This window comes from Falco cherrug, chromosome 9, assembly GCF_023634085.1.
Source record: "Falco cherrug isolate bFalChe1 chromosome 9, bFalChe1.pri, whole genome shotgun sequence".
NCBI classification, from domain to species: Eukaryota; Metazoa; Chordata; class Aves; order Falconiformes; family Falconidae; genus Falco; species Falco cherrug.
The window spans coordinates 56,984,288-57,002,614 of record NC_073705.1 but is presented as its reverse complement, the minus strand read 5'-3'; the positions used below and the strand labels follow the sequence as shown (position 1 = coordinate 57,002,614).

Sequence of the window (18,327 nt, the reverse complement as noted above, 5' to 3'; positions counted from 1 at the left end):
ATCATTAAAGTTTGCATGCAAGATAGTAAACAAGCAATACTCTGTATGATTATTTCTGATCTTGGGGGGTAGCTGAGGAGGGTTTCAGCTTTTTTTCATTGGGAATTCCCTCCTAGAAGCAAAATCCATGCAGGGATTGAATGTACAAAGAGAAAACCATGCAACTGCTGTGCACACAGAAATATGCCAAGGGCAGGCTGCAGTACAGCTTTATCCAGACTTGGGGAGGTTCTTGACCCAGCGTGTTGAAATGCCGTCAGGTCTCCATCTGAAACAATCACTGTAGTGGCAGCATTTCACAGAGAAGTGATGTCAGAACAAGGAGGAACAGAGATGGCCAAGAGTTTGCATGGGTTTGCTGAAGACCTGCATTTGTGTCTTTCAACAAACATAGAGCCTGTTTGGACATCAAAAGAATTTCCTCTAGGTGTTAGGGTGTGGGTTTTAATCCTTCAGCTGCAGTGACACTAACATCATTTATGATGGACCAAAGTAATTGCCAGGTTATCTCCAAAGATGTATTGGTCTCCATCTTTGGACTCAGCTGTTTTGCTGGGCAAGAAGGAAAGTGTCACATGTTTTGTTTGAGTGGATCACATATTTTTTTTCTTCTTTTAAAATATGCCAATCTCTGAGAAGAAAAAGCTTGGGCACTGCTTAGTCTTCTGCTTAGAGGGCTCAGAATCAAATATTCCAGGGTGGCCACTGAATCACAGCTGTCCTTCCTCCCTAGTCCTGGTTTCAAAGATGCTGCCCTTCAAATGCACCAGCACCCCTGGATCAGAGGGAAGCTTCCCCCTGTGCATCATCTTGCATTGCCCTGGCACTAAAGCATCGCAGCCACTTGTCTCCTACCACACAGCAATAGCCTGAGTGGGCTTTTCTTCGTGTGTATCAGCCTCCCAGGGGCACTGGGAAGCAAAACTGGGCTCCTTACAGTGCGCTGTCACTATTAACTATTGTGTGTGTCAATAACCACCAGCACCTTCCTACAGCCTCCCAGAGTGATGTGCGTGACAGAACAAATGGTGCCAGAGGTGCTCATGTAGAGGAACTGTTTGATTGTGGACTTGAAGGGTGCTGCATCACCTTACAAAGCTGAAACTGATAACCAAGCTTCAGAGACAAGTGTTAAGCTCTTCTGCCCAGCTGCTTGTTCAGATTGGCAGGCACCTACGTTACACAAATTTTACTTATAGCTGACTTCAGAGAAGTTAGGAAGCAAAATTTTTCCCCATCTTTCTGAGGTAAAAGCCATTGAATAATACAAGAGATGTCATTGCTTTCTATATAAAACTACTCTCTATAGCTTTATATGGATTTTTTTAATACTCCCATAAGTGAAAGGACAAGATGAGTGAATTCTAAGAATGCATCTTATTAAAATATAGTAACATATGTTTTTAATTTCTTAGTTAAACATTTGGGTAACCTAAATAAATAAATAACATAAGCATAAAAGTGAACAGATATGGAAATGAAAGTAAAAACAAACAAAAAAAATTAAAGGAGGCAGATATCACCAAAAATTTTAAGGGTTGAATTGCTCAGACAGTACCAGAAATAGTATCACTCTTTCCCAGGATTAGGCAAGGGAGAGCATGGCAGTATACAGAAAATTAAGCAGGCTATATGTTTTATACTGTAAAAGGCTAAAATGAAATAAGCAACTGAACTAGCATACACTGGCCTCAACGGCTTGGGAGGAAGAAGCTGTGTAGGGAGGGAGGCAGGTGCTGTGATCACTCCATGGGTTGGAGCACCTGCTGCTAAAGGCTGTAATCCCTCTGCACCACAGCTGGCACCCATGGAATCACTTTAATGAAAGGGTAACCCTTTTCTCTACCAGTCTGGAGAAGCTTTCAGCTTTAAGGCTGCAAGAGAGCTGATCCTGCCTGTTCATGCTTACTGTGGGCCACTGCAGATGATTTGAATAGGAGACACTTATTAGTTAACTGGGGTGGTGTTAACGGACTTTGAAAGATCTGGATGAGTGTGATTACTGTTAGCATCTTTAAAAACAGAATTGGCACTATTTACAGAAACACTAATGATAGGAAAATATGTGAAATTTTCCCCTTATGTAATGTTTGTTGAAAGAATTATGTGTTCTTTTAGAGGAACTTTTAAAAATAAACAGGCTGTTCTCTGTAGGCTTTCTTCTTGATGATTAAGACGTGAATTTTAAGAATCTCAGCAATATTCCTTTCATCATCTTAAACACGTTGCAATTACAGCTGTTATATTCTGTATAGGGCTTTTAACAGGAATGTAATATCATGGTATATTGCCCCCCCCTTGTTTCTATGCCTAAATTAGGAGTGTCTTATAATATTTGCCTCCTTTGCAGTTTTATGATAATTGGTAGCATTTTTGTTTAGAAACCATTATCATCAGCTCACTGAGAACAGATAACCATAAAGAATGTAATGCTACTTCAGGCAGTTCTATTTTTATTTACACTGGGTTTATCCAGGATAATATCACTGATACTTGATCCTGATTTACAGTGATGAAAGAAGAAAACAATCACCATTCCATGCAACCAGTAAAAAGCCAGAAAGGGAACCGTAAGTAATATACTAGTAGAGTACAGCATAAAGAGGTAAACTGCAGGATCCATACTGCTTAACTGAAGTGCGAGATTAACAAACAAAAATTGGAATATTATTTTCAGTTGTCCTCCTACTCATTTTGACATGATATAAAATATACAGCTCATGGTGCCTGGGAATGAGAATGATCAGTCATTCCTCAAAGGATACTCATTCACTTGCAGAACTGAGGTGTTTGAGAAAAAATGGGTGAAATAATTCCTGAACACAAATCCTTAGATTAAAAAAATAATCCTGGAATTTCATAAAGAATTTATTTGGCCTGTCCTAAATTAGAACAGGCATCACCTCTCCCAGTTAAATGAATGCATGCTGGCTTTGCCTGTTGAATGTCAGTGAGATTTTGATGAGACACAACATAGGTGGTACTGACTATATGAAAACCTGATGAGTTTGGTTCAGCGCATGTAATCCCATAAAGTCAGAGATGATTTCATGGCTGGTGAAATGAAAGAAAACTCCAGTCTCTTGGAATCCCAGAGAAAAGAGAGAATATGCAAAAGTAAACACAGATGGGAAAAGACAAACTCTTCCAAACCTAAGAGTGGTTTCTCTGCCTTTTGCAAGTCTCTGCTTACATCCAGGTTAAACACAGTCATGCAAGCTTCATCCTTCCAAGGCTGCAATAGGGCTATTACATAGCATCTTATCTATAGTTGTCAGTGGTCATGTATGCTTTGATCAGCTGATTTTCCACCATCATACGCCTTGAAGTGCAATATATATGGCTGTGCTTCAGGTTTAAAATTTGGGGAAAATGCAGAAAAGTTCAGGGGAAAAAAAATCAGGATTTTTTTTTCCATTTGCACAATAAAAGAGTGGGATGACACCCAGTTTGGAGCACAGATTCCTGTATCTTGGTCTGCTTTGCAGGTGTTGTACAATCCCCTCCCTCCAATACCCGGCATTAGGTAGCTATCGTCAGGCAGGATGGTGGACTGGATGGACTTTGTACATGCTATGGACCACAACAGTTCTGGTTTGCTTAAGGTTTTTCTCCTGCTTTCCCTAGAAAGTATAGAATCTTCTCACAGCTTTTCTTTCTTTTCTGATTTGAGAAAATCATCAGATCTGTTGTATATTAACAGTTTCCAGGACAAAGAGACATGCATATTAGTATCCTCAAGACTTTCACTGGTAAAAGGCCTAATTGTCTCTTAATAAAATACAAAACACAAAAAGAAGAATGGAAAATGTAAGAGGAAAAAATGAAAAAAAAAAAAAAAAAGTGTAATGAATTATTAGTGGTTTCAGGAATATCTGTTCCTAATAACCCCTTTGGTCACCCAGCTTGCACATTTCGCCCTTAGAGGTGTAGTTGGAGTTACGCTGTACATCGAAAGATGTCATGAAGAATAAATTATTGTAAAAGTCAGCTTTTAATTAAACTTCCTCATTTCAAAAACAAAGTGGGTCTCTGTTTCCCTAGAGACCAGGCTATGTAAGAAGGCAGAATATTCTCTCCCTTTCCCTTTCCTATATTTGACCACTATAGAGCAGTTTTTGTGTTTTACTTTATTGTCCTGCAGGATTAGTAGTAATTACTGAATGGACATTTTCATAAGGTGACTGTAATTGTGGCAGTGTGGTGGGGAAGCTGCGCTGATACTCTTGATGTGCAATTGTTCACTGACGGGCTGGACATCTTTCAGGGCATGTTACTACACTGGTTTTGAATAGTGGTATCAGACACGAGTGCCCACTGAACAGAAAGGGAACCCTGTTTTCAAGTTTAAAAGTCAAAAATTAATACAATTCTGCTACAGAAATAATCAAGACGTGTCTGTTTGAACCTCCAGCACAATTGCACTGGGGTGAGAGAAAATACTATTGTCTGAGAGAAGACAGGATGACTAAGTGTAGCATTTTTGGCACTAATTTTGCACCATTGTAAATGACTGCATGGGCAATCATGACCCAGCATTCTCTGGTTCCCAGACTGATCTGAGACAGTGAGCATTGCATCCTTCTCTCAATTTCCGTTGGTATAGAGGAGACAACATCTGAATTACTCAAGAGTAGACAGAGCTACAATTCTAAATAAATTAGCATTTTTTTGCAGTCGTGTTAAAATATTGAAAATTGAGAAGCTCATATAATACCATTTGTGCTAAATATTTGCATATTAAATACAAATTGCACTTTCCTTAATGAAGTGAGCTGCTGTGGTGGTTTTGCTCAAGGAAAGTCCACCACTACATGACTTAGAGCCTGTATAACAAACACCATGTTTAATGACAGTGGTGGTTTTCTCCCCTTTTACATCCACACATCTGCCAAAGACAATGTTCGTATGTCTCTCATTTCCCCTCCAACACATTCTCCTTTTCATCATTCAGATGTTGTTAGATATGATTTAAGATTACAAGCAAATATACTGTTTTTCAAACTGAAATATAATGAACAATTTAGATAAACAAAACATAATTTCCAAGGAGAATATACGGCTGTTAGTATACACCACTGTTAGTGGCCCAGATTCTTTGCTGTGCCATGGAAGTCTGGAGGAACTTTTCTAAACTCTATTTCTCCTAACTCTTGGTTCTATCATCTTTGTTGGTGGAAGTTTAAAAGGCACCAGCATGGCACAACAGTGTCCAAATACTAGGTTTGGTATTTAGAGTAAGAATATCCTCTCGAAAATCAGAGTAGAGGGCAAATACCAGATGATTTTACACCTGACAAGAACTGTCCAATTCAATTCATGATAAACCTCATCCATTTTTCTATTCAAGATAACATTTTCCTTGACAGTTTCAGTATTATAATTTAGTTGAAACAGGGCTTAGGTTTCAAACACAAGCCCCTTCTTTCCATAGAACACCAAAGAGAAGTCAGTGGCTCTTGTGCTGAGTAATGAGCACAGGGCCAAACTCCTGGTAGCTGTCAGGGCAGCTCCTGCTCTTCCATTCAGAGTAGAAAAAAGCCCCTGTAGTTATGGATGGGTTCAAATACCGGACAGTTTTTCTCCTAAAAAACAGAGTAAAATTCTCATTGTCTTGGCTGTGCAACAGACAGGCCTTGTGAACGGGCAGACCTCGTCATGAGGATGACAGCAGGATGATAATTTTCTTGGGATTTGTTAGGTGCTTGTTAGGACACATATGTGTGCCTGTGGCTGACTTCCTGGAAAGCAGGAATAAATGAGAGGACCTAGTTTTACTTAGCCTGTATTACTATCAGGAATTTTGAGCAGCACTTAGTAGTGCTTTGAATAGCAATAAAAAAAAAAAACAACGCAAACCAACTGACAAGGTCATCTATTTGTCTCCCATTCAACTTACCTTTGTGAAGGTAAAACTACTTACTACATTTCTAATGAAGCAGAAATTAAACAAAGCCCCGTGCTGTATCATCTTCCATTTCACAAGTAAAAGAATCAAGAAATATTGTGGAATGAAACCCTCCTCTGGTGTTAGGGCAATCACATCCTTTTTTTCCCACTCCTTTTTCCTACACCACGTCTTGCAAACCTCTCAGATAAAGACCATGATTCTGTGCTATCGATTTGATTGTCCAAATATTAGTGGAGAATGAGAGAACAATGACAACTGAATGGCAGACAGACTGAAGCCATTTAATGGCATCTTTCATGCTTTTCTTGCAGAATGTAAAGGCGAGTGAAAGCTGTTAGCTCAGAGATTTGCAGTGTATTTAAAAACAAACTATCCCTTAAACAAAGCAAAAATTACTTTCTGATATAAAAGTGCTTTATCCTATTATTTGAGAGCGATTCTTTCTGATTTCTCAAAGAAATATTCTTTAAGAGCTTTTCTTCGCCTTTGGAAAACTCTTCTTAAAATGCAACCTCAAATTGTAATCCTTTTACAACTTTCAGGCTCTTTTAAATAATGACTAACTCCTGTAATTTTCTGTAAAGAGTACAATAACTAACATACCCATTTCAAAACATGCTATGAAAGAAAACAGCATAAATCTTAAATTGAAACTTAGGAAGTGGCATCTCAGAAATTATGAAAGTACTTAGTGATAGTGGAACAGAGACAATAGAATGGCTAAAGAGCCATCACTCACCTTAATGGTTCTGATGTGGTCTGCTAACATTAGTTATTTCTGGGAAGTGCATTTAATTAGACATTCCATGAGACATTTCATTTCAAAAAGCTGTAAAGCATGGCATCATGAGCATGTTACAGCATTCTGCAGAGTCTGTAGTGACTTGGGATCAATTCTTTTACTAAGGAGCTCTGTGGCGATCCTGCATTTTATCACCAACAAAAGTGCAGGAACTCTCTAGAGCTAGTGCGATACAAACATGGACCATTTCGGCAGTGCGGCTCTTCCATTAGGTAGTACTGCACTGAACAAAAACGCAGCACGAGGCCCCCCACCAGAGCTGGCCCTCCATGCGTGCCAGCAGTTGGTGCAGCAGAACAGAACTGTTGCAAACTTGGCTATTCATGGGCTGGCACACTGCGACCGCGGCTGCAGGGCACGCTTTTCTCCTCACTACTTGAAAGGAAGGTTGCAGGCCCAGTAGTTAGTTTATGGAGGAAACAAGAGATACTCTGGGAAAACAAGGCATGTGAGTTACTGTCTCTTGGAGAGCTCCTGGAAGTGTCACCCAGCCAAGCGAGGGGCTGGTGGCATGGCAGGGAGGGTGGCAGGGAGCTGCCGTTCCTGGGAGGCAGTGGAGCATCTCGTTCGGGGCCTTCCCTCCTCCTCGCGGTGCCTCTGTGTGAGGCCGCCAGCGCGGCCATTGCTCAGGCCCAACCACCAGCCTGACGCTTGGTTGTCTTCTCTGCCTCGGAACATCCCATGTAACATCCCCTGACACGGTGAATAAGGCTCTCCATGGTGGGGCCGGTTCTGAAACGCTGCGCAATCTCTGTGCAGGAAAAACATTGCCTGCCCAAGCTACCCACCAACTGAAATCAAGTCCTTACTTTGTTACAATAGTTGAATAAAAACCAATGTGGCTGCCTTCACGTTAGCGAGGTTAAGACGCGGCGGCGAGTCCTAGTGACTCACACAAGACGAACGATCTGTGCTTTCCCAGTGCCGGTCAGGGCTCGGCCGTAACAGCACCTGAGCGCCTGCCACATCGGCCGCGGCGTTCATTACCAGTTCACTACCAGTTCATGACCAGTTTAAAATCACCGGCGCGTGCGAGATGGCTGCGGCAGCGGGGATGCCCCGGGCGAGCCGGGGCGGCGGGGCGGAGCGGAGCGTCCCCGGGCCGGGCCGGCGGCAGGGACGCGGGCAGCTCGGGCTCGGGGCGGGGCGGGCCGGGGCGGCGCGGCGCGGCGCGGCGCGGCGCGGCACGGCACGGCACCGCACGGCGGGGAGCTCCGCGGCGCGGCCCCGCACAGCCCTGTGCACCGGCGGCGGGACAACTCCGTGACCCGCCGGCCGGGCGCCAGGGCGGGCGGGGCCGCGGCGGGAGGGGGCGGGGGTCCCGCGCCCCGGCCCCTCCGCACCTGCGGGCGCCGCTGCCGCCCTCCCGCTGCCACCGGGGGCGCTGCGCTGGGGGCGGCCCGGCCCGCCCCGCCGCCGCTCCCGCTCCCGCCTCCCGGCGCTGCGGCCGCCCGGCTCCCGCTGCTCCGCTCCGCCCGGCCCGGCTCGGCTCGGCCCGGCCCGGCTCGGCCCCGCCGCGCCGCGCTGTGGCAGCCGCCGCGGGCAGGCGGACGGCAGGCGGCGGCGCCGGGCTCTGCCATGCGGGCGGTCGGCGGCGGGGCGCGGGGCGGGTGAGGGCGGCGGCGGCGGCGGCTGGTCCCGCCCGGGGGAGCCGCCGGAGCGGCGGGGAGCGGCGCGCAGGGCATGCCATCCGCCTCGCCCCGATGTTTCACTGGGGCAAGTGGAAGAAGAGGATGGGAGCGAGCGCCTCCTCCTCCAAGAGACCCGTCTTCGACGAGCGGGAGGACGGTGAGTGCGGGCCGGGATACCCTGCCCCGGGGGTGCCCAACCCTGCCCCGGGTGGCCCAGCCACGGGGTGCCCATCCTCACATCTGTAGAGCCCCACTCTGCTCGGTGCAGCGCGTCCCGTGCCGGGGCTGCGCGGTGCGGGCCCGGAGGGTGGGGGGGTGTCGGCCCCCCGCCCCGGGGGCGCGTGTGCCGGTCCGGTGTGGCCTCCCTGCGGGGCGCAGGGTCAGCCCACAGAAACGGGGCGGTGGTTGGTATGGTAACAGATAATTGAGAAGCGGGCAGTGAGGCGCCAGTGTAGCAGTGAAGTTTCAATCTGCAGGGTAATCTCTGGCTTTAACAAACCAAGATCAAGTGCAGCCGTCCATCAAACTTAGCGACTTGTCATTGCCGAAAGGCTGCTTTGGGGTTTGTTTCCCAAAACACAAGTTTGTTGTATAAATGCACCATACATGCATACCACAGATGCATTAGACATCTCGGATGCAGGGCGAAATTTCAGAGGACCAAAGGAAGGAAACTTTGACTGATGGTGGGGGACAACTCTGGAGAGGCGTCAGGCCGGCAGACAGGGTGGTGGGTGGCTGGGAGCAATCCTGACATACAAAACACTGCATTGGCTCTAGGACACCAACCAAGCGCTGGCAAAATTCCCCAGGTGCTTGGGGTGCTGGAATTTTGCACTTGATAAACTTGGAGTTAGATATGTATGTTAATTCGAGTCTTCAGGTTTACGTGCGTGCTGGGTCTGCTGGCATCCCCTCGGTGAGGGTGGTCAGACCCGAGACTGTGCCGCTTCTGACAGCGAAAGGCGTGTTACATCACGTAAACTTTTACAGGAGAAGTAGCTAGTTGATATCACCAAGTGTCATTAGCAATTTGGAGTATAACATTAAATTGTTAACTCTTGCATCTCTTATTACGGAACTGTAGAGAAAACATCTGTTTGAATGCCAGCTCGCTGCCCGAGGCGTGTGCTGTGGTGTGACTGAAATGCACATTGACATTGCTGTTGGAAGGAACTGCAAAACCCATCCAACCCCCGCCCCGGCCCTCCATGCTGACGGTGTGTGTGAGCTGGGGTCGATGTGCCTGCCGGGTGTGTGCAGCTCTGGTGGGATTTACCAGAATTTTGTGCTCAGAGTGGAAAACTCATTTCCTCTTGGATATGTTGGGTCAGCAGGAACAGCTTTGCTACATAATTCAGAAAGCATTTCATTCTGACCTGAGCCTGTATACAGCCAATATAGGGAAACTGAGCTTTGCAGGTGAATGATCATTGCCAAAACCCTGATAACATCTCATATGGTATTTTCAAGCAGCACTTTTGCAATAGTGGAGACTTATTAGGACATTACTTTCTTAATATTGCCTACTTTTTCATCATGGCTTATTAGTGTGTGCTCAGAGCAATTACAATGTTGTTCTGGTGAACTCATATTTACTGGCACGGCATGGTTGCTATGGAGATCTCTTTAAGACATTCCAATAACTTTCTTACATAAAGAAGCCAGTTAATACTTTGGTTTTGTGTGTGACAATGTGGAAGACTTACTAGTGATGACAATTTAAAGTGAAATAAATTTAAAAAGAAAAAAAAAAGTGAAAAGATGGGTTAGTATATGAAATTTTAGCCATAGGTCGTTCCCTGTGATGGATATACAAGAATGAGCCTGACTGTCTAAATCCAATGGTTAATCCCTTTTAATTATGACTGAGTGTATGTAAATAGAAGGTTACCATTTATCCTAGTGAGTAGTAACACAAGGCTCAGTATTTACCCTGAGATAAATCAAATTCCAAATGTGTAAATGATTTTTGAGTCAAGAAAACCCTTACAGTCCTCTTGCCAGACTTCATTGGCGCTGGTTTCAAGACTTTACTGAATCACTGCCTCAGGTCAAAGTGGCATGGCAAAGCCAGAGCATGGTGGGTTTCCTAGGGGTGGGCAGTAAATGTCCTTGCTCTTGGTGTAAAACACCCTGCCCTGGAGGATTATCTGCAGTTAACCTCACAGTTAGAAATCGTCTTTTTTCTCCAGTCTGCGTTTGTTGAACCCCAGCATCCTGCTGCTGGATCTCACCTCGATTAACCGGAGGAGTTTCTGTTGCCACACCCCTCTCTCGGCACAGCAGCAGGCTGGGACCACGGCCACCCAACATCTGTGTCGGTGTGATGTGTGGATTGAGCTCTCTGAGTCCATGACTCTGAGGGTAAACTTCATATTCCTGAGTCTGTCCTGTGGATCTTCTCTCAACCCTCTCTTTCTTTCAGCATCTTTTTTTTGTTAATGCTGGGACTGAACTCATTGCTTCGGCAGGGATGGAGCCCGGAGCGGGTCAGTACTGGTGCAGCCTGTGCGCAGCACTGGCTTGCTGTCCATCCAGGGGCAGGCGGCGTGGAGCTGTGCTTTGGAGAGTCGTGCCTGAGGAACACCTATCCTGCGCCCTCCTTGCTTCCCTTCATGGGGCCTCCATTTTCCCCCTGGTTCAGGTACCTTCTCGAGTGTGAAGCCGGGTGCAGGCCAGTTGTCACTGGTCCTTTGTGTCTGAGCTGCAGTGGGGGGACCTGCCTTCCTCTGACACCCTTTTGGTGCTGTGCTTGGCTGCAGTGTGTGCACCGAGCTGTTTCGTGTTTCCTCATACAACCTTTGAAATATTTCTGATCATTTTGGAGCTGGGATTCAACTAATAGGAAAAGCTGACTCTGAAAGGATAGGGTCTGCGTGTTTTGTGTGTGCTTCCAGACAGCCCTGGTACGTGAGAGAGTGGTTCCCCTTGGCTTGTGAGCATTGGCTCCAGCTGGTTCCGTTTACACAGAAACCTTGGCGTGTTCAGCAGCTGCTGCATAGGCATTGGCTGGGTGTGAACTCGAGGTGATGCCTTTTGGTGAGGTACTTTGTACCCTGTTTCTGAACAGAGAAGGTTAATGAATGGGCGGGAAAGAAAAAAAAAAAGTAAGGGAAGAAAGATGTAAAAAGGATGGGAAGAAGAAGATAAAGTAATAGAGTAGAAGGGCTTGCAAGGTTGAGCGCTCAGAGTTACAGCGTGCTGGAGTAAGGTGGCCTCAGTAAGCCAAGGTGAATTGTAGTGGGCTTGTAGGTTTAGCATTATCACAGCATGCTGTCTTCCATCAGGAAAAACAGGCCTTTGTCTGTAGAGGCCTTTTAGGGTTTCTTATTTATACCTGTAAGCACCTTTTAAAAGCTTCTTACTTGGTCAGTGAATTTGCCAGCACAGACGAAAGCCCTGTCCGGGTGCCGGCTGCCTGGCTGCCGGTTGTGGACTATCGGCTCTCCGCAGCAGGGCACAGAGTGCTGGAAGGTCTCAGCATGGCAGTTGCAGGGTTTGTTTTTCATGTGGGCAGAAAGGTTTTTGTGTTGTTTTTCTAGGAAATGGCCAAACAAGTTTTATTGACACCCCAATCCTTTTTTCTTTTTTGAAATTGATTTTATACTTTTTTTTTAATATACTTTAGTTTTTATACTAAGTGGTGAAAACCTGTCATTATGAAGCCAACAGGAATGTTTCAACCCAAATATTTTAAAAAAACCTTTTAGCAGCATTGCTGGCACTTGGGAAACAAGGCTGAGTAATAGGAAATACAAGGCACGCTTACACTTGGTGCTATTAGTGGTGCCCACAGTTGTGTTATGTGAGAGAGGGGGGAAAACACAGCATGATGCATCTGTATGTGCAGTTATATCTACAGAGGAATTTCAAGAGTGCGTTTTGGTTGTGGCTTCTCCTGAATCGAAGTGGCTTACTAAAAAAGTGTATGTAAATATACATGAGAATATGTAAAGCCATCTGCTGCTTTCTGCTGAGCTGTTCCTTCCTTCGCTTACACCGAGGTGAGTGGTCTGAGGGCTTTCTGCCTGTTTCCTGGCACTGAATTGGATTTCCAGCTGATTTACAAGGTTCTAATGCTGCAGCCCAGTTACTTTCACCGTGATTAGTATTGTCTCTCGATCACTTCTTTACCACTCCCTTATTTGACTCTCTGCCAGTGTGCAGATGGCTTTTTCTAAGGGGGTCAAGTGCAGGCTGCTGGGTTTATCCTACTTGCATCAAAATCAACTTTTTAAACCAGGTTCCCGGTTTTGCAGCCCAGGGTTTGGCCAGCGAGGCAGCCTGGCGCAGAGGTGTGTGGGGTTGGGGCAGGGGCAGCGCCATGGCTGGGTTGGTTTCCCCTCTCAGGGAATGGTCTCTGAAGTGCTGTGGCGCGGCTGGTGCTGGGAGGAGGCTGGAGTTTGGGAGCAAACGGACCCAGCGGTGAGGGCGGCCGGCCGCGGCCTGGCAGGGTGAGGGGTGCCGGGGAGGAGAGAAGCCCCTCTGGGGGGCTGCGGGGGGGTGCATGCCCCCTCCTCACTGGGGCCAGGCTGCTGCTCCAGGCTGGCCCTGTGACTGTGGGCACCACCCCGTGTGCGGCCCTGCCTGTGGTGGTCGATCTCCCCGTGTTGGCAGATGTGGGTCTAAAACTTAAAAAAGAGCTGCTCTGCAAATGCCCGCTGCAAGTTTCCAGGCTGAGAAATGCTGTTCTGTAAAAATGTGTGTCTGTGGTGAAACAGGAAAACTGTTACACGTCTCGATGCTGCTTTCCTAGCTGTGCAGTTTGCTGAAGAGCTCCAGCTGTAGGGATGTGCTGGGCCCTGGGGGCTCCTGAAGCCCGAATAGCACTGGAGGGACGGTCCCACTCTGCCTCCCCACCAGCCTCATCCTCGCGGGACCACGGGAGGCTGGCGGCCTCGGCAGCTGCGCGGCACAGCGCCCGTCCCCATGGAAACGGGCAAGAAGCTGCAGAACCTGGGGGATCGTGCTTAAAATAACCCCCATTTTAATTTCAAACCATGTGTTGGCAGGCTGTAGGGTTACACACACCAGAGTGTGCATCCCTCCTGCCTCACCCTGCTGATCTGGTGAGCGAAAACTGGAGCACTTCGTCTGCGGAGCTGTTTGATGTACAGAGAATGAGCCCTGTGTGTTGGTGCCAAACCTGCCTCTTGCTCTGACCCATCACCCTGCAGCCACCTCCTGCTGCGCCTGCACTGGTTGGGTGCTCTGGGTGCTGGGTGCCACCAGCTGCGGCTTCGGGAAGGATGCTCAGACCCATGTGCCATCGTCAGCTTGCATCCCTTTGAAGTCAAGAGTTCAGTTGTCGCAGATTGGCAAGCTGTTTACATTCCTCCTTTTACTTCCTATTTTCCCATCCAATGGGAGTGAGATGTCCAGCATTCCCCACAGTGCCAAGCTTTAATTTTTCCTATCGGGATTCTTCCCTGTAATTGTTTGTTCCAGGGGTCGGGACCTTTGGGGAAACAAGGGCGTGCTGCCAGGCTGTTGGAGGTGTTGGAGTGACAGAGATGTGGAGAGGATGGGGAGCAAAGCCTGACCCCATCACGTGTCTCTTATCTCTGCGGCAGCCCAAACGCCTCCTGCCAGGTCTGCCCCAGGTCTGGGGGCATCCCACTGCGCTGCCAGGAAACGGGCCCTGGGAGACAGGACAGTCCCAGCCAGGGACCAGGAAAAGTTTTTCTCCCTCTCCGAAGGTGATGTGTCATAAACCAGGTGCTGCTCTTCTGCGGGGTGGCCACCGTGGCCTGACTGGGTCCCCTGGTCCCTGGGGGCTGGGGCTGCCCTGCCCAGTAAGCCAGTTACAGGATCCCAAATACTGTTTATTTAGGATCAGATACAGATGTTTTAACCTTCTGTGCTGTGCAAATTACTTACTGAAGTAATCACTGATCAGATTGCAAGGCAAACTTTTTTCATAGCCTGACTCTTGGGTGGCTGTGGGTTGAGAGCACAGATGCCTTTCCCTGTTATTTAAAAACAAGAGAAAAAAGCCTTTATGTATTATCGAAGTGGTAGCTTAATAAGTTAACGGGGGGAGGAGGGAGTGGGAATTACAAGGAGGTGTCAGAAAAGCTGTGTTTAGTATTGTCAGCGGTGCTTTGTTTTTGCTTTAATTCTTGCTTCCCCCGGATCTGTGGCTTTTTGTGTGCTTTGCCCAGAGACAAGCGCTTGGCACATGCTCACTGCCCCCCGCCTCCCCAGCACAGCCGATGCTCCTTCTTCAGTCTCAGGATTGAAAACTTCTCCGCACGTGAAGCTTTTCAATGTGGCATGTAATGCAGAAGTAAGGTAAATCCAGAGAACTCAGCAACTGCAAGTCATGAAAGCATATGGTGATATGTGCAACGTTTGGGTTACTGGCTTGCTTTCTCCTTCAGAAATAATTAATAACGTTGCTGTCACTCTCTACACTGAAGGCCGTGGTCTGTTCTCAGTAGCGCTGAAAGAAATCTGAAGAAAAACCGTTCTGGATTCCACTGATGACAAGGGAAAAAATGTCTCCCTTTGAACAGTGAAAGCTGCAGTTATGGAGAACCATTGCTGTTGCTCACCTAAGACCGTGCTTTATCTTTCACTCGCACTGGCTTAAGAACAGGTATTTAAATCTTCTGATTTACAGCTATTTACAAAACTGATCTGCATTTTGTAGAGAGGATGGAGTATGCATGACCACTGGACATTTCATATTCCCAGCATTTTGTTATCTATCTTGTTTTTTCAAATCCTTGCAGTGTTTTCACGTTTCCTTTGCTGTTTCCTATGTTACAGGTTCACGGTTAGCAGGGGTGCAGATGGGGTCCGCGCTGTGCGGGGCTGGGTATGCTCATGCTGCTCTGCCCTCTCCTTGCTTGGCCCCTTCCCACTCATCATCTGTCCTGTAGGTATGCCCGGCATGCGTGTGGAGGCGATGCCTGCTGCCAGCCCAGCAATAGGGTCTGCGTGGTGCAAGTTTTCCTGCTTTTGCATTTTGTGGAGGTCCAGCACACATAGTAGACCTGGCCAAGTGTCCTGGTTAGACCACGACACTGACAAATGTTGTTTCTCCGAATCTGAGTCCAGCATCCAGGTGGCCATTCCGCTTTGGGGAGTGGGGCTGCAGGGTCCTCTGCAGGGACAGGCTGCGCAGGCACTGGTGATGCCCTCAGGTGGGGGGGGTCCCAAGGGGTGGGCGTTTGAGCACCGCTGGGGTCACTGCACCCTTCAGGAGGTCCCTGTGAGGGACTGATCCGTGCTGAGCCTGCCAGGTTTCTGCCAGCTCTCTGCCTGCAGAGGCACCAGCTCCCAGCCGACCCTCCCAGGTCCGGCAGCGTGGGACGGTGCTGCCGGGAGGCAGGAGGGAGGTGAGGGCTGCAGCAGCTCTGCACAGAGCCGGCTCCCTCTGAGCGCTCGTTTGCTCTGGGGAGATGTGGGCTCTTGATGCCAGGTTGGTCAAACCCTCCTCCTCCTCCCCGCTGCTCCCCAGCCCCCATGCATTTGAGTCTGGCTCATCGGGCACGTAGCCAGAGGGGGATGCTCTGTCCCACAGGACCCACACGCAATGGCCTGCCCCTTGGTGCCGAGCAGCGCTGGATGGGGATTTCACATCCACCCTTCTGTAGGAATAGCCCAAACACCTTCTGGAGGTGAGGGAGGAAAGGTCCTGCAAGGCCTTGGGGACTCATGTGTCTATGGGAGGTTTAAAGAGAGGAGATGGGGGTGAAACAAACCCTGAGGGCAGCTGAGGCTGTTTGCATGAAGCCAAAGTAAGAAAATATTAAGAAACCCCACAGCAATTCATGGGATGCTTGAGCGATAGGGAGGGAAAAGGGCAATCAAGAACAAAGTTACTGGAAGTACAGTTCAAGTAAAATGTTTGACCAAATTAATACTTGGTCTGTTCTGTAAAGGCTACAGTCTTCACAATCGACTTGAAATGGGCTTTCTGTGAATTCAGAAAAGCACGCAGGAGCACGCTGCTAGGGGTCTAAACACCTCACTGACCACGTTCCTGGTGCTGGCGTGGTGACCTTCCCAGCTCTGCTGGCATTCCCAGTGATGCCTGCAGCTGTGCTTTCCAAGGGTACAGGTCCAAGGAAATGGAGCTGATGGTGCCAGCTCGCTTGTAGACGCCAGCGCCAGCAGCTGCCGGCCAGGAGAGCTTGCACCGTCAGTGCCTGGCTGTGAAGGCACTCACAAGGCCATCTCGTGCTGTGGCTGGCAACATGTCAGCGTGTGTCACTTGACAAGTTAAACCTCCCCAGAAATGAAAACAGTTTATCTTTTTGCAGTTTGGTACTTCTATTATGTGGAACTTGGGTTCTGAAGTGGTAAGCTGGTTGAAGTGCCGACAGCTGGTTGGGCTGGGGGGTCACCGTGCAGCGCATTGGCCAGAGGAGGCATGTGTGGTGTGGTGTGTGCTCACCAGTTCACACAGCTTGGGCGATAACGTGGGTTTCCTTTTAAATATCAGTTTATTTTGTGTGGGAATGCCTGAAATTGAGTGATGCTCGCTTTCTCCCCAGTCAGGACGGGCTTTCTGCTCACTGTGGCCACGACCAAGTCCCCGTGAGTGTGGCCCATCTGGGCGTGCTCTGGCAGGGGACATCACTGAGCCTCTTGTTCGCAGTCAGCCTGAGAAATGCAGAAGCAGGTATGACTTTTCCTGTTCTTTTCCATGGACCTGCTCTCCAGCCACAGCTTCAAACACAGTGTCATTCAATGGTCTGTGAAGTGTTTCACAGCTGTGGGTTTTGTTAATGTGTGGTTTCTACCACCTTGTCCTCAGATCCCGTAATGAGGCACCTACATCAGTCATGGATAATAACTTCCTGTTGTGTGACGTTGCAGAGAAGTAACGTGGAGTGTGGTGGCAGTGACAGAGGGATGCCGGAGGGTGTGTAAATCCAAGATGCTGAGTGTGCTCGTGTGTAGATAGGTGTGCACTGGGGAGAGCGACCATGGCTGGTTTGGCATTTCTTCCCTGAAGTAAAGAGAGCTGCGATAGCTCATGAGTGGCTTAGCTTCTCCTAACAGTAAAAGATAAATGTCGGTGTCCTCTTTCCCTCTCTTGCTTTTCTTTAGGAATTAAATTACTTCAGGTGACAGTTATGGAACATTAAAAGCATTTAGGTGTGTGTGAACAGACGGCTCTGAATACTGCTAAGCAATGACGACAGTGTGTGAATGTTGATGTGCTAATTTACATCTAGTCTGTTGTTCAGGGTCTTTTCCAGTGCTGGGACTAGCAAAGGAGTGCAGGTGCTGAATGGTGTTCTGAATTTGGCGGCTTGGTGGTTTGACTGCGCACCAAACCCCAATGGTGGTTAGCCGTGCTGTGTAATTAAATTACACAGCAATGTAATGTATTTACAGCTCAGCTGACTGTTCTGAAAGCTGATAATTTTCATTTATTATTCCAAAAAATACACTTATTTGGTTCAGTGGCACCAGCAGAGAGCTGGTGGGCTTCTGTGGTGGATGGTGCTCAGAGCAGCTTTCGGGTTAACCTGCAAAAGGCTTTTCCAACACAGAAAGTCACCTTATTGTCCAAGGCTTTTGTATTACAGCCTAACTGTCTAAAGGTATAAGTGATCTTTTATATTTATATGGGTAATATGCTGGTTGCAGCAGGTTGGAGCACTGGAGAAAGCGGATGGAGTAGCTCTGAAGCAGAGTGGTGTGGGTGAGAGCGCAACTGTGACAGCGTGGCACTGTAGGTACAGGTGCATTGCTCTGGGACTCCCATCTCTGTGCCGTCTGTACCAGGGAAAACACAGCTGCCTTTGCTCAGAAAAAAATATTTCCTTCTTTCTTTATTCCTTTCAGGTTAACTCCCCGACCAAAAAAATGCTCCCCACCTTCCAACAAACAACCAAAGAAAGAACCCAAACAAAAAGTTGACATCACTGCTTAAAACACTGGTGTATGATTTACATCCTGTGCGTTTAGAGGGGTTATACCTGGTGGGAACAAAAGGCCATCATATATATAATTTC

At 47.8% G+C, this 18,327-nt stretch overlaps 1 protein-coding gene across 1 annotated transcript in view; it reads left to right on the top strand.

The window, feature by feature from the left end:
- Positions 1 to 8,160: 8,160 nt before the first annotated feature.
- The window catches only part of STK32C (serine/threonine kinase 32C), a 96,782-nt gene continuing 86,615 nt past the window's right edge, over positions 8,161 to 18,327 (top strand). The window contains exon 1 of the mRNA XM_055721173.1: positions 8,161 to 8,501. Coding sequence (XP_055577148.1) covers positions 8,417 to 8,501 — 85 coding nt within the window. The 5' untranslated portion in view covers positions 8,161 to 8,416. The remainder of the gene's footprint in view (positions 8,502 to 18,327) is intronic.